This window comes from Lygodium microphyllum, chromosome 15, assembly GCF_053477565.2.
Source record: "Lygodium microphyllum isolate KBCC chromosome 15, Lygodium_microphyllum_v1.1.10, whole genome shotgun sequence".
In the NCBI taxonomy this organism is placed as follows: Eukaryota; Viridiplantae; Streptophyta; class Polypodiopsida; order Schizaeales; family Lygodiaceae; genus Lygodium; species Lygodium microphyllum.
The window spans coordinates 59,039,063-59,055,614 of NC_141149.1; the positions used below are offsets into that span (position 1 = coordinate 59,039,063).

The following is a 16,552-nucleotide window of genomic DNA, read 5'->3' on the forward strand; positions in this document are numbered from 1 at the left end:
CGTGGCGGCAACTGGGACAATAGTGTGATCGCCATGTCTTCGGAGGAAATCGGCTTCCCCGCATTCTAAACCTGCATCTGAAGCTGCCTTAGCTTATTAATGTGCTCCCATAGCGAAGAAGTCTTATTTACGGACAAGGTCCGCATCTGTACCTCCAAAGAAACCCGCTTCATTAGGGTCATCCGATTGTACATCTGATCAAGCTCCAGCCATATCTCCCGAGCCACTGTCAAGTGCTCAATGTGAGCGATCACGGCTGTAATGCATGATAGAAAGAGAAAGGATCGAATCCTGGCATTCAGTTTGTCCCAATGAGACTGGGCCTTGGCCAACTCCGCACGAGCATCGGAAGAGAGTTTGGACTCAACTCTTACCGAGGGCCGGTCAATCTCCTCCTGTACCAACTCCGCCAAATCATAGGACTCAAGGATGGCCAACATCATGACGCGCCAAATGCGGTAGTTGTCGCCGTCGAGCTTCTGATCTGTAGGAAGAGCCGGTAAGACAGGCACCTTCCGGTCCATAATTGCCTGGAACTCCAAGTCAATCTCTGTAGACATCTTCACCTGCAATGCCTTCACAAACACAAAAGCAGCCCCCTCTGACTGGGAAAACTCACCCTGCTAAGGCTCTTCCGCGTCCTGATCCTTCTTCACCCGCCGGAGGCGATGAAAAAGCAAAACCTGCACTTATAGGCTGAAAACTCAAACTTCCTCCGCGTCAAACAGCAGCAAATCCACCACCTGTACTCCTTTCCTGTGCGCCCACACTCGTTTCAGCCTTGTTCCAAGGCACAGCCCTCCTATCTGGCCTTAAACGCAAAAAACGCAAATTTGTGTCGCAATGGAAACTCCTCTTCAGGTTGATTCTGCGCTCAATCAGCCCTCAAACACTGCTCTGATACCATGTCAAAGTGCAGCGGTGCAGAAGCGTAGGACTGAGAGAGAGAGAACGCAGAGAGAGAAGAGAGAGAAAGAGACAGTGGACGATGAAGATCTGCTGTATAAAGAATGCTGAATACAAAGATATGCAGATATATACATGGGCGCAGTGCGCTGGACTGCGTGTCTCCACCTCGACGATGCAACCTGCTGTTCACCTCGAAGTCTACTGCAGTCTGCACTGTCTGCTGTCTGAAATCTGCGAACAGAGACGGAATCTGCGCGTGTCACCGGTCTGTAATCTGCGAGCAGAGAAGTGTACCAAACTGCTGAAAGTGCCAGGTATAAATAGCCGAGAAACGGGGCAAAAGAGGGCACCAGAAATAGCCAGGTGGCTGCATTAAATGCAGCCGACTGGCTGCTGCAGGTCGGACTGCCACGTGGCAGTCCGACTGCACCAGGCCACCTGCTGCCCTGATCTGATCTGATCTCTAACACTTCCAGCCATTGTGCATCCTCTTCAATATGGTTTTATTAAGGGCCGCAACATTCTGCATAATATCCTAAATGTGCAAATGGCCATTGACTATGCAAGGCACTCTAGTCAGGAAGTGGTATTGATTCAATTGGATCTGGAGAAGGCTTTTGACTATTTAGATTGGTCTTTCATTGCAGAACTTATGTCTACTATGGGTTTTGGTACTCAGATGTCCCGATTGATCTACACCATTAGTGTTGCGGCTTCTTCGAGCGTCATGCTCAATGGCGGGGTTACAGAGCCATTAGTCCTTGCACGCTCGCTGAGACAGGGTTGCCCTTTGAGTCCTCTCTTCTTTGCCCTGGCAACCCACCCGGTTCTTTCAATGTTATCTTCAATGGCAGTTCCTGCTCAGCTGGCCGGATTGTCTCTTCCTTTGGGATAGCACTTCATTAGCCAATCTTTGGCTAATGATAGCTTTATGATTTTGCGTGCAGACAAGGACAACATTCGCAAGGCATTAGATGTTTAGACGCTCTTTGGCCATGCTTCGGGTCTTCGCATCAATGCCTTCAAATCAGCCATTCTCAGCTGCACGGAGTCTAATTTACAGTCATTGGGTTGGCAGGGTCAGATTGTTCCCCGTGGCTCCATTGTCAGGCATCTTAGGTACCCGTTGGGTATTCATGTTCAGCCAAAGCAACTACTAGAGTGGATTTCACAGAAACTGGCAGCTAAGTTTATGTATTGGAAGTCGCAAGCGTGGCCCTTCCATGTCCGCCTCAAAGTGGCCCAGACAATTATGCTGCCAATGCTCACATATTTCTTGCCATTACTGTCGTGGACTCCTACTACTTTGAAGGCTCTCACTCACCCCATTCATTTCATGTTATGGAAGAAGGATTCATTGCACGCAGGTATTTCATGGATTTCATGGACACATACATATACCCCCAAACGCCTGGGTAGTGGAGCTATTTTGGATGCTAAAACTCATATGCTGGCTCTTCATTTGTCTCTTTTTCGCGCTATGTGCGTGGATCATCACCTGTGGACCATTATAGCCCGTTATTTTCTTGAGGACAACGAGCTTCGGCATGGTAATACACAACTTCGGGGCTCCTGGTGGCATGTCCTTAATACAGACTCTCGGTTTTCCAGTCCCTCCTCTCTGTTATTGCATTTGGTTAGCTCCTGGAAAGTGGTGCTCCAAAAGGCGCGTTGGCATCCAGCGGAGGACCGCTTGCATACTAACTCCTTTCAATTGGAATTGTTGGCAGTCTCGAGATTACTTTCATGGGAAGACAAACATGAGCTCAGACCAAAATTTAACCGCATGGCCCGTTTGGGTGTGATTTCAGTTGCGGATGCCACCCTTGCCAGTCGTAATGTCTTCGCATCGTTTCGTACTGCCAGGAGACTTTTCAGAATCCCGCGTGGATACCATGATTTATGGGCACAGCTTTTGTTAGTGCTTCAGGGCAGGCAACCCTTTCCTGCCCCTATTGTGGATCGTCCTTGGCAGGACTGGGTTCTTGCAGGCCAGTTAAGTCTGGAAAAGACCTCTGCTAATCAGGTATATCATCTTCTGATTAAAGATCATCAATGGCTAGGTGTTAAAGCTAACATTGTATGGGGATTGCGGAAATCTCAGTCATGGTGGAAGGAAACTGTGATGAAGGGCTGGTTGAATAAGACTCCTTTCAAATGTAAGGTCTTTCTTTGGCGGGTGATGATTGGTGGTCTTCCTCTTGCCTCGGCCCTTTCCAAGCGTCGAATCTCGAATGGCAATTCTTTCTTTTGTACCACTACTGTGGAATCGGCTCGACATCGATTTATTTCTTGCCCGCTTGCCAAGAAGATCTAGTCGCTCTTGTCACAGGTTTGGCGTGCAGTGGTGGGGTCCTCTCTAACCCCTTTCGATTGGGTTTTCGTGCGGCCAAAATACCCCACACCGACACAGTTGCATATGAAGATCTTATTCCACTTTTTCAAATACTGGGGATACTGGCACAATTGGACCATTCGGAATGCCTTTCTTTTTTATTCGGCCTCTAATGTACCGAGACACATTGCCCGGCTTAAAGGTCTCTTGCTTTGGCAGATAGATCTCATTCGGCACTCGGACTTGCTTCCTTGGCATATGGCAATTTCCTCTGGGTCTTTGCCATGACTTGTGTAACTTTTTTGTGGCTTAGTACTGGGATTTTACACACATTGGCTTAGAGCCCTCGTGTATCTTGTAATCATGTAAACTTGTACCTTTTTTCCCTAATTAATACAAGAGAGAGAGACCTTTTACGAAAAAAAAAAACAAGATGTGGGAACTCCAATAGTCACAATGTGTGACCAATCTTCCCTTTATTCAAATGTCACTAAAAGAATCAAAAATGAAGTGATAATGATGGAGACCCATCACCTGTAGTGTACATGTGTGTAGGTACTATAAGTGTAGTAATAGACAGGCGACTAGACACAAGCACTTTTACCCCCAATAGCTATAAACCCTAATTTACAGTAGAAATTAGGGTTTGACAACCAGTTCAGAAAGTGTGCTCGAAAATTGAAAGCCTAGAGGCTTGAATTTCAATCACTGACATTGGGGCAATTTCAGGAGATTCAAGTGGCCACTAAGCCAGCAAACATACGGGACTAAATTTGTCACCCAAGGAGCACAATTCAAGGTTGATCCGTAAGCAAACCAAGGGGAAAATTGGTTTGAAGACTTGCTAATCATTTATGACAGCAAGAGGCAATTGAAAAAGTGAAGGAGATTCAATGAATCTCATTGTATTCCATCCAAATTGCAATTCAAGATAGAGAAATACCATAAGGGGCGCTAGTTTTGGGGCAAGCAAGCTGTCCATTGTCCTAGATTAAGTGGTAACATTTGCATTTTCAGTTTATGTGAATCTTATGCTTGTGTTAATTTTATACTTGTTGTAATTGTTGATTAATCAAGTCATTACCACCCTCTCCGAGAAGGAAGGCTGGTTGTATGGTTCCATTGCCTAGATACCATCAAATCCCTTGACGAGGTGGCCCGAGGCACTTGATTAAAGGTCAAAAGCTTTGCTCTACTGCTAAAATTATATTCAGTTGAGCATTACAACAAGAATGTCTTTAGATAGTGAGATGGGATCAAGCAAGGGTGATACCTATCAATCTGAAAATTTCACAATGTGTTCAAAAAAATGCAATGCCTAATCTTGGATAAGGCACGTAGCATGGGCAGTAAGCTGATGTTTAGACCAAAATGTGGATCCTTCTAGGCTTTTAGAAACTAAGGACCTACAAGAAGGAGAGGAATTTGATGACCACTTTAAAGATCAACTGAGAATAGCAGCTGAAATGCTTGTGCAAGTGGCAAAAGATCCTCGATTTATGTACTTTTCATACCCCTTAAAAGAGGGTAGCAAAGGTAAGAAGAGGAAATCGTCTTCAAAGAGCTTCAGGACAGCAAGATGCATTGAAGAAAGAGCCAATACAGCAACATGATGTTTAAAATGTGGGTAGTGAGCACAAGCAAATGATGCTAGTGGGGCAATTGATGCATATGCAAGGGCAACTTGGAAGTGCCAATCCAATGCTTTTCATACCCCAAGGCATGCATGCTAATGTAGGTCACCCGGGAAACTTTGGTGGTGTTTTAGTTTTCCAAGCATTGGCTGGTAATGCTTCATCCATGGGGATGCAAGGACCAAAGATATTTGGTATGCAACCATCTATGCATGGTATGTAAGGCCTAATGTATAGCAAGTGGAATTAAAAACCCTATGTATAGCAATGTTGGCATGATGCTAGGGCACAAAGTGGCAAGTTTGGCAATGCATATATGCAACCCATTGTGTTTGGGACTCATGGTATTAATGTTGGTCATGGAAATGACCCATATAGTACTCATCATGAGAAAAATTATATCTCGGTGTAACTACTAGTATGCAAATTCCCATGCATAGTCACATTGCAATGGTCCAAAGTATGCAAACAAGAATGTTTCGTAGTGTATCTAGTGCTCCTACCATATCAAGTACACGAGGGGCTAGTCAACCAGATGCGATGTTGCATATTAGTTAAGTTGAAATTGCAGTAATGTGAAACTATAAAGCATTGCAATGCTCAAGAGGAAAAAAGACCTAGAACCTAGTGTAAGTTTTGGGGCATAAAGAGTTACAAGCAAAGTATCTTCTTGGTAAAGTTTTAGTGTTGCTTCACCTATTGATGGATGCTAAGTGGATGTAAGAGTGACTTGGCAAACCACTCTTGGTTGTTGCAACTTTACCTCGTGGCTTTTTAGTTAGAGCTGACTTTGGATCGCGCTCAATCAAGTTTAGCAAAGCAAAGATCCAGAACATTGCTTGATGCTCAAGGGGAAGCTAGCACTTTCACTCCTCCAATGATGGACAGCTCTCTTGTATAGTGGATCTTGGATGTATTCAGCATGCATCCAAGGTACTATGCCAACAATATGTCTACCATGAGGTCACTATTCAATGTATTAATCATTGCAATTGGTATGTGGATGAATATGGTTTTCACTCCAGCTCTGAAATTGTACATTTGCATCAATGTATGATTATTAGAGTATGCTCATCAATCTACGATCATCCAAGATTGATTATCAGTTGTTGGTTTTCCCACTAATCATCATCAGTTGGTTTTGTAGACAGCAACATGCTTTATGAATGCCATTGATTCAGCAATGGTTTACACTCAATTTATGCTTTGCTATGATTATTTTGCCAAATAGTTGAGATATGCTAATGAGAAATGCATTCTATGGGTTGTTGGCAGTAGTTTTAGATTCTTTACGAGTCTTTTCTTATGGTTTATGCTAGCTGGAAATTTGCAACAACTGTTTGGCATTAGCATGGGTAAGCAGCAGTGGCCTATGTTGTTTACATTACTGTGCTTTTTGGGAAATTCCAATGGAATATGTTTTTACTTTCGCACATTGCACTGCAATCGAGGAGGATTGCAGGATTTCAAGGGGATGGTCTGTCACAAGAATGTGAAATTTTATTGCTTTGCTTAGCATTTGATTAAAAGGCAAATGCGACTTGCACACGTGGGGTGCAAGTTAAGTATTTCACAATGCGGGACCTAGGACCCCAAGATACTAGTTGGTGCCAAAGACAAAAGTCGTAATAAGTTATGTTAGGTGATACACGGTGTCAGATTTGGGCCTAGACCAATTAAGCCGCCAATAATGTCAGTAGTGTCATTCACTAGATCATACCTGGTATTAGATTTGGACCTAGACCAATTTATTGGCCAATAATGTCAACTAAAACATTAGAGACTAGGCAATTAATGTATGTCTAAGGGTCAATAACTACTTAGGAATACTTGGCAGACAAATTCATCTAGTCAATTTAATTATTGGCTAGTGAAATTAATTTTCTAAGCACTTAAATAATTATTAATTTTTTCTTTAAAATTTTGATAAGTTGAATAATATTGAAAATTTGAGCTAGAAGGCTGCCACTTGTTGAGAAACCCTTCACCTGCAATTTGCATTTTTGCATTTTTGCGTTTTGAGTTTAGGGTTTGCAACCCCAAAAAGGGGAGCCATCCTAGACTGACTGTGCCTATTTATAGGCCACTCTCTCATTCATTCCTGACAATTGATTCATTCAGTCCGTCGCCTCTTCTCTCTAGCCTCTCCACTACCCTCATACCCCTTCAGGAGGACATTGCGGTTTGTGGTTCGTGACTATCTTCATCATCTTCCTTGTGCTACGGCACCCTTGTTCCCTTGTATCACATTCACTCCATGATTCAGAACTTCATCATTCCATTCATCAAAGTTTCTTGTGTCTTCCCTTCTCTTCTCAGTGTTTACCGAGTTCACTCTATGTTCCTCCCCGCAAACCCTACTATCTCGCTGGTACGTCATCTTTTAACACCACTTACCAAAACTTGCCCATGCAAGTGGAAAAGACAGTTTTAAGGCCTTTTTTTTTTTGTGGGGGGGGGGGGGGGGAGGGGGTTGTGTGGAGGGGAGAGGGGGGAGAGAGAAGGCTGCCATTGAAATCAAACACAAGAAATTTACTTTGTCCTAGGTATTGAGAAACCACATCATTCCCTACGATTTCTCTTCTTCATTCCCACTTTTGGTTTCACTTTCTCCAAAAAGGCTTTATAGGGTTCATTTTTCACCCACTTCTTTCACTAACTTCATGAAACCGTCATCTCTCTCTCCTCTTCTTCCACTGCCTCCATCCTTGTTGCTAGGCGCCAGTCTCCAGCTTCCTTGAGCTGCATTTATGGTGCCATTGGCTTCTCCTCTCCAACTGGTGACCATCCACACCTCGACGACACCATTCCACCTCCTAGCATCAAGATATCTTATATCACTTGGCGTCAGCTCCACCTCTTCCAAGCATTATCACCCACTATTGGTGAGCAATATCATCTCCAGGCCCTGCTTGCATTTTGACTTCCTGGTGGCTTCTCTACAATAGGCAATCTCTTCCTCCAATTGGTGAGACCCAAAGACTATTGTTCCTTACGTTTAGGTAGCCTCGCTCATTCTTCTCCATCTAGCGTCACATCACAGCAGGCGCTTCCATCATCAAAGGCTGCCACATTTGCGTTCTCAATTTTTGGCTCTATCTTCTCCAACGTCACTCCCCAACAGCTATGGTCACAAGAACATGAAATTTTGAGATGCTTTAATCTTGCCAATAACATTTCATTAAGTTATTAATCAAATGTACAAGGTTGTTTAGCACATGTGATGCATACGGTAGTTATTTCATGATAGCTGGCCAAGGACCCCAAGGATGCAGTGGGTACCAAAGACAAAAGTCGTAATACCTTAGGCGGATATGACTTCTTCTTCGTCGAGTTCTTCCATCCCTTCAGCCTCCCCTCAAGAGTCTTCCAGGAATACTCTACCGTCAGAGAGGGAGCTTTCTTCAAATGAAGAGGATCTCCCTTCCTATGGTGAGGAGAAGTCCCTTACACAGACAAGTGCTTTGCAGGTTCGAAAGGCTTCTCAATCTCCCTCGCAGCGGAGTAAGAGTCTCTTCATATTCCTTGGTGGTACAGGCAGCTTATGCAGGATTCCAATGTCACTCACTTTCCTACAACTCCTTCAGTTCCACACAAATCAGCCCGATTATAGGCCTAATGGGATAGTTCACTCTTTGTGAACTATGCTGTTATATCACAGATTCTTTAGGATTCCGAGTCTTCTACGGTTGAAGAAGCTCTTACACAGGATGTTTGGAGAAAAGCTATGTAGGATGAGCTCGATTCCATTGAGCAAAATGTGACTTGGCAACTCGTTCCATGTCCCAAGAAGCGAAAGGTGATTGGTGTGAAGTGGGTCTATAAGACCAAGTACCTTGCTAATGGTTCCTTGGACAAGCACAAAGCTAGGCTTGTTGCCAAGGGTTTTGCTCAGAGGGCACGTTTTGACAACTTTGAGACTTTTGCATCTACGGCTCTGATGTCTACTATTCGGGACTATTTTGGCACTTGCAACCCACCATCGTTGGCCTGTTTATCAGATGGACATCACACTAGCCTTCGTGAATGGCATTCTTGAGGAAGAGATCTATGTCTCCCAACCTCTCGGTTTTCTTGTGCAAGGGAAGGAGGACCATATCTATAGACTACAAAAGGCCCTTTATGGCCTAAAGCACGCTCCTAGAGCTAGGTACCAAAGGATTGACCACTTCTTCGTCCGGAATGGTTTCCATCACTCCGATTATGACCCCAACCTATACTGCAAGGGTGCAAATGGCCGATGTGTTTTGATTATTTTGTATGTTGATGATATTATCATTACACGAAGTGATACTTAGAAGGTGGATCATACTCGGGCCATTTTGTAGCAAGAGTTTGACATGACAAATCTTGGGATTCTACACTTCTTTCTTGGATTGGAGATCTATCAGATGGCACAGGGCATTTTCATTTCCAAGCACAGGTCTTCTCCATGTTTGCCAAGTTCACTATGTGTTCCTCTCCGCAAATCCTACTCTCTCCCTGGTACGTCATCTTTTGACATGGTATCAGAGCTGGATCTGCTCCAACAGCGGCAAAGATCCTCCACTCCAGTGACAGCAAAGACCAGTGGTGGATTCGACATCCCTTTCTCTTCTTCTTCCATTGAATCAAAATCTCATTTTTGCACGTTTCAAGTGTTTTTAGCTTTCTGTCCACACCCCTTTCACGGAGGACATCACAGTCTCAACCTTCCACCCGCAGTTTGCAGCTATTTATAGCAAAGCAAATGTTGTTGATCACTCTCTATTCAGAAAACAATCTCGTTTTCCAGATTTCAGGTATTTCAACTTGCTGCCAAAATTGAGAGAGTCCCTAAGGAGTAGCGAACGCAAGATGGCCCGCAACCATCTCAGAGGAACCAAGCATACTCCACCTAGCTGATTTATAGTAACTATTGTTTGATGTCTCATGCCATACAAGATAAGAAGCCCATCTCCGTGAAGAAGGCTTTGTAACCACAACATTGGAAGAAGGCTATGGATCAAGAGTTGGATGTGATTGAGCGGAATGACACTTGGAATTTCGTCCCCCGTCTACTCATAGAAAGGTGATTGGAGTCAAATGGGTCTTTAAGACCAAGTACCATGTGATGGCACTCTAGATGAGCACAAGCCGTGGCTCGTTGCAAAAGAATTTGCACAATGGCCAAGAGTTGATTTTCATGATACCTTTGGACCTACAACTCGAATGGTTACTATTAGGGCCGTTCTTGCCTTAGCCAACCATAGGAGATGGCCAATTTATTAGCTTCATGTGAAGTCTACATTCCTTAATGGAGATTTGAAGGAGGAGATCTATGTTGCGTAGCCTCCTAGCTTTTCCTCATCAAATGAGGAAGTATACAAGTTGAACAAGGCCCTTCGCAACCTCAAACAAGCTCCATGTGCTTGAAACAAAAATACAGATTTCTCCAAGGGAATTTAGGGTATCAACATTCCTCTTCCAATCCCTATTAATATGTCTATATCTCAGCTAGAGGGCATACTTGTTCGTGCTTTATGTGGATGATCTCATTTTGACAAGTGACCATGCCCAATAGATCAAGCAAACAAAGGAGACACTACATGAGATGGCAAACTTCGAGGGCATTTTCATCTCCCAACAGGGTTATGTGTACGAGCTTTTGATTACATTTGAGATAGGGTATAAGGCTCTTTCTACTCCCATGGATCCGCACTAGAAGGCTATGGCCCATGCAAATTCACCAAAGGCAAATGTAGTTGATTGGGTCATTGATATAGATCCTTACTACTAGGATTGATTTGTCTTTTCCTGTAGGTTTGCTTACAGGGTTCATGAGTGAACCCAAGCTACATCATTGACAAGTGGTTTTTTGAAACACCAAGCATAATCAAATGCTTCCGATCATATGTCTCTTGCATCGAATACCTCAAAGGAGACGACTCATAATCGAATGCCACCAATCAAATGCCCCAATTGAAAGCCTCCCAAGGGATATGAATCATAATGGACTACCATTGAATCATCACATGCCAACTTGAAGCATAGTCGAATACCTTTTTTTTGGCTCAAAGTGATGACTCGATGCTCATCCTCTTCATAGCCATCACCATCTGATTCCTTGCTATGCCTTGTTCTCATCATCATCCCTCCAAGCTTATCGACAATCATTATTCCACAATCAATCACCATCACCATCCGATTCTCAAATGCCATCATTGTCGTCATCCTTCAACCACCATCATGGTTCATGGCAACGAATTGGCAGTGGCATAGAAGATCCACATCATTCAACTCTAAATCTTGTCTCTAAACCGCCATCAAGATTCGGCTTTTGATTGCCAACAGAAGGTTCCTATGAGGATTTTGCAGTTCTTAAGGAGAACCCTCGACCTAGGTATTTACTATCCAACAAGTACAGTGGATTCAATCTTGATTCTACAAGGCTAGACGACGGATTCTAATTGGACTAGAGATGTTCACCACAAGAGGTCAACCACAAGATATTGCTTCACTTAAGAGTGTAGGTGGTATCTCTAAAAGTAGTAAAAAGCAGTCCACTATTGCCCTATCATCTATATAGATAGAGTACTAAGCAATATCTTCTTTCACATGAGATAGTGTAGCTTCAACGATTGTTAGAAGAGCTTGGCTCTTCTCAAACAGGTTCTACTACACTACATTGCAACAATGAGAGTTGCATTGGTGTGGTGAGGAATCCTATATTTCATGCTAGGTTGAAGCACATTTAGATGTAGTACCATTTCATTCGGGAGAAGATCTTGGATGAGACCATTGATGTGGTTTACTGCAAGACAAAGGATAACTGGGCAGATTTGTTTATGAAGGCTCTTTCTTGTACCATTCTTCGACAACACTCCAGATCCATGAGCCTTATGCCCCATCTAGGATCTGAGAGGGGAAGTTAAAGATTTATTCATCCCTTGGACAGGCATTGGTCGTTTACTATTGACAATTGTTGTACAATTAGTACTCTCAGGCACAGTTACCCATTTTCTAATTTCAAATTAGACAATTCTATGGAGTCTACAAGTCATTTCTAGCATTTCCACGTAGTCAAGCAAGCCAAACAAGCTGTGTAGGATGCCATGTGGCAGCCACATTTATCGTGCAGCATTTTATGCATTATTTTATTCAGCTATTGCTTTTTGGGCAGCATTAACTAGCCAATCTGATTATTTTGTGTATTTTTCTTACCTATTTAGGGCAGCCTACCCTGGTCATCATTCACTTGCTTTTCAAGTGGAGAGAGAGATCAGCTCGTGAAGATACATTCAACAATCCATGTACACATTTGCCGCCTTCATTTCAACATTCATCTACTACAGATTTTTGCATTCTATTGTTTCTTTTCTCTCTCCCACTTCTCGTGTTCATTTTCTTTCAATCTGGTCATACACTTCCACCTTTGTTGCACTCTGACACGTTTATGCACTACGGCATCAGTGCCATTATGGTTGCGTGTGCTACTTCAAAGACATTGTTGACTGGTGCAAAGAGTGTGCAAAGAGCTACTATGATTCCTTTCTATTTTCAGAAGCTGATATAATCAACATCAACATCAAGTTCTCTCCTAGGCAACTTGGTAGTGGATTGGTCATCCACTAGTTGGATATCCATGGTCCTATTTTGATGGTCACAGTTGTATGTACTATGATGAGTCATTATCATTATATATCATATTTTATTGGCCCACCCATAATCTAAGGGATTAGTCACTTCATGTGCCAGTTTGTGCATGAGTCATGAGTTAGGCACTATTATTTTGTGTGTTGATCTAGTGGCACCAATTTATTTGCACCAAATCATGGCTAACTAGCATTTTATTTGCTAGCTAGCTTTATTTTCTTGGCCCCAAATTGCTGCCCAACCTAATCAAATTTAGGGCCTATTTATAAGCCAAGTGCTCCCTCCTCCAGCCACTCATTCTACGCACACCTATAGCAGATTCCTTGGAGAGAGGTAGCCAAAGCCGATTGTTAAGAAGACTGCTAGGGTTTGCACTGAGGACACACAGAGTGTACAACCACGACAGAAACACAAAGACACAGACACATACACAGAGGGCAAAACTCAAACCCCAAATGCAAAATTCAAAACTCAAACACAAACAGAAGGGAGAGAGAGAACACAACTCTGAAGTGAATGAATGTTGTAAATGAATGTAAGAGTGTACAGTGTGCTCAAGGGCAGAGCAATGTCGGAGTGTGACATCCACCGAAGACAAATCCCAAGTCTATGACAACCAGTCAGAGTATAGGAGTGTTGAATAGTGAATGGCAGCAAGCTGGTCACCAAAACGCAACAGTCTCGAGACTGGAAACTGGTAAACACAACAGTGTACCACCGATCGGGGGCTCGAAACTATGCACAATCTACTATAAACAACAAGCTAAAACAGTGTCTGAGAGTGTCAGGGCCTGCAATGCTAAAAAAGCAGGCTAGCTGACCCTGGAGATGATGGACAGCAAGTTGAACAGCAGTCTGGGATAGTCTGGAGGCAGTCGCCAACAGCTGAGAGCTATCGCCTACAACAATGGACAGGCTGAAGATGATGTGGCTGCAGTCGATGATGGCTGGACAGCAGATGGAGGCAGGCTGCAGACTGAAAACTGGGCGCCAGCAGCAACAGAGGGTGTGTGGGCTGGTGTAACCTGCAAACAAGGATGATTGTTGAATGGGGGTATCCTGTCTATTTATAGATGTGGAAGGGCATCCCAAAAATTAGGGTTTCCACTAAACTTTCTCGAACCACTCCCCGTTTTAGGGTTTCCACTGAACTCTCTCGAACCGCTCCCCGTTTTAGGGTTTTACTCTAAAAGAGCATTTTTAGTGTGTTTCGGGGCTATTTAAGAGTCTAATCAACAAGTAATGCATCTTTTTGCTCAACACCGGTGCCATTGTCCACACAACTAGTGACTCACATTGTTTTTGTATTGTCTTGTGTCTTGGTATATGGATTCCATTTTCCAAGCATCTCTTTTCTTTTGAATTCTTTGTGCAATATTATTTTCTTCACAATGTTTCCTTTCTCTCTCCTCTCTCTTATATTGTGCAGTCTATTTAGTAGTACAACAATTTCACACGCTTCCATCGATACACCCACTTCTAACACAATTGACCGACACCATAAATTCTTAAGGATAGGACATCTCGGGGTAAACTAGAGAACTCTCTCATCACCAATGTAGTCTTGGTAGGCCATTGGTTAGCCAATGTGCACCCTTTATCTAATGCCCTAGCTGCTTTGGGATGAGACCTCTTGGATGAGTTATGTTTTGCAATCCCTCTTGGTTCAAGCTTTTGGGCTAAGTGAGAGTGTTACACTAAAAAAGGTAACTAACATTAATCATTTTTCCAGTCCATTAAAACATCCCCATAACTCAAATATTAAAATTCCCAAAAGTGTCGGGGCACCCACATTTAACGTATCTAAAGTGTTTGGGCACTATCCTAGATAGTTGGTTGGCTCGTGTGTCTATAAATAGGGATCTATCTAGCCAATGGCACATTCCACAACCATTACTTGAGAGTTATTGAACTCTCACCCTCGTTGTCTACCTACTCGGCACTATCCTAGATAGTTGGTTGGCTCGTGTGCCTATAAATAGGGATCTATCCAGCCAATGGCACATTCCGCAACCATTACTTGACAATTATTGAACTCTCACCCTTGTTGTCTGCCCACTATTGGCTACTCCACCTACTGCCAACCAACTACCGCCGTCTAGACAATTGCATTTTGCTGTCCAATAGGATACCCTGCTGCCACCTAGCTACCATGATGTCTTTTGGCTGTTGAGAATCTATTTCCAATGGACTCTTTGGCATTTCCAGTATCAAAACAACCACATTTCCTTAATGTACTGACAACATTAGCTAACATCTTCTAGACAATCTATTGTTTGAGTTTTGGCATGTCCGTGTTGTTGCCTGCTTCTTGGATCACCCAAACAGCTACATTTTCTCCTCCAAAGGCTACATTTGCTGCTGGACACTTCTCCTGGCCTGCTACAGCTGCATTTTCTTCTTCTCCGACTATGTTGGCATCCTCCAACATCCCAACTTGGTGGTATGCTGCTTTCGGATCATCTCAAGGCTTTCTCCTTCAGCTCCCTACCCATCAACTCACTCCTAGAGAGGGTGTGTGGTTTGAGTCTTTCTTTGCTCTCCGAAATATGTTATTTTTTTCAGTTCATTGAGTTATTCCTTCACTCTACACTTTTGTGTTTTGTGTTTTCTCCAGTCTCTCTATCATCTGAGTTCAATTGTTTTAGTTGAGTTCATACATGCTTTGTGTTTTCTTTGCAAACCCTAAGGTTTTCTCCTCACACCAACCACTAACTAACCTAGAAGCATTTACAGACCCTATTGTTTTCCAACTAAGCCCGGCATCAGAATCTCCCAAGAAACAATCAACCAATTACCTTTGAAGATTCTACGTGCATACGACAAAACCATCAATGGTCGTAGTCGAGTATCTCTCAAGGTTGATATGTGCATTTTTGATTTGGCTTGTTGTCTGACGAGAAAATTTGACATGGCAGGTTCTTTCAAAATATGTCTTAAACCGCTCAACAATGTAAAGGGACTTAAACATCAAGCACCAGAGCCATTAGTTTGAAACTATCACAACATATAGTGAGCGTAGTTTGTTGGTTTTTGGAACATATGAGGTCAACAAATAAAAAGTTGAGGTAAAAAATCGTTTGGGTTAATGTGATGGAAGGTGACAAAACCGACATCCACGTCCCCTCAAAAGTTTGCTAAATGCAATACTTCCCCATCATGAATCGTCGTTTGCATTATTGTGTGGTTCGTCCATGCCATTCCATTTGATCAAGAGGGGCCTTCCCCATCTGTAAGGAGCTCGGGGAGATGGTGGAGTACCGGAGTCTCCTAGGGAGCTGTTGTATCTTTTGGTCCCTACACATCTTGTTTGTGTGTGCATATGCGCACGCGCTATTTGAAGTTGTACCGACTGTCAAAAATGAAGATAGAAGAAACTCTTCCGAATTTGGTTACGTACCGTTGAGGCGTGTCGAGTCTGTGGCAGTGCTGGTGCAGCAGCAGTGACGAAGAGCAGACGAGAAGGGGATCGACAACCTTGACAAGTCGGGAGATGGCGAACGTGGCATCTGGCGAGATAGTTCGAATGCAGAAACCCCACCTAAACTCAAGTTTAGCCTCATCTCTCTCTCTCTCTCTCTCTCTCTCTCTCTCTCTCAAGCTTCAGGAGATGAAGTTAAATGAAAATGTTTACATTGGGCCATCTCGCCAGCCGTGAAAATCCCAGCAAATGGCAAAAGGCTACCTCATCTCTCTCTCTCTCTCAAAAGCTTAAGTTACATGAAAATATTTACATAAGGCCTTCTCGCCCGCCAGCCATGAAAATCTCAGCAATTACAAGTCAAAGCCAAAAGGTCACCAAATCATAGCCCCCCACATATATCATGGAGGCGGCATAATTGCAGTGGAACAATAATCCTCAAACGTGACCCACATGACCATGGATACCCAAGGCCAAATCAAAAATGAAGTCATTAGAGGTGCGCCAAATGTCCAAGAGAGTTGTCCATTTGAGAAAATGGAAGAGGTAGGGATCATATGGTGTCGACCATTATGACTAAAGCACTTAAGCCTTTAAAACGAAAGAGCTGTCCATCTGAGAAAATGGAAGAGGTAGGGA

The 16,552-nt window shown here is 43.4% G+C and overlaps 1 protein-coding gene across 3 annotated transcripts in view; it reads right to left on the reverse strand.

The window, feature by feature from the left end:
• Positions 1–16,259, reverse strand: part of LOC148024578 (S-adenosyl-L-methionine-dependent methyltransferases superfamily protein) — a 160,105-nt gene extending 143,846 nt beyond the window's left edge. Inside the window, exons 1-2 of one of the 3 annotated variants that reach the window (XM_087694201.1) lie at positions 16,127–16,259; positions 15,893–16,033 (exon numbers count right to left, since the gene is read on the reverse strand). In XM_087694201.1, the coding sequence (XP_087550327.1) occupies positions 15,893–16,033; positions 16,127–16,128 (143 nt within the window). In that variant the 5' untranslated portion in view covers positions 16,129–16,259. The remainder of the gene's footprint in view (positions 1–15,892; positions 16,034–16,126) is intronic. The other 2 variants (XM_087694202.1, XM_087694200.1) reach the window with 2 other exon arrangements.
• Positions 16,260–16,552: the final 293 nt, after the last annotated feature.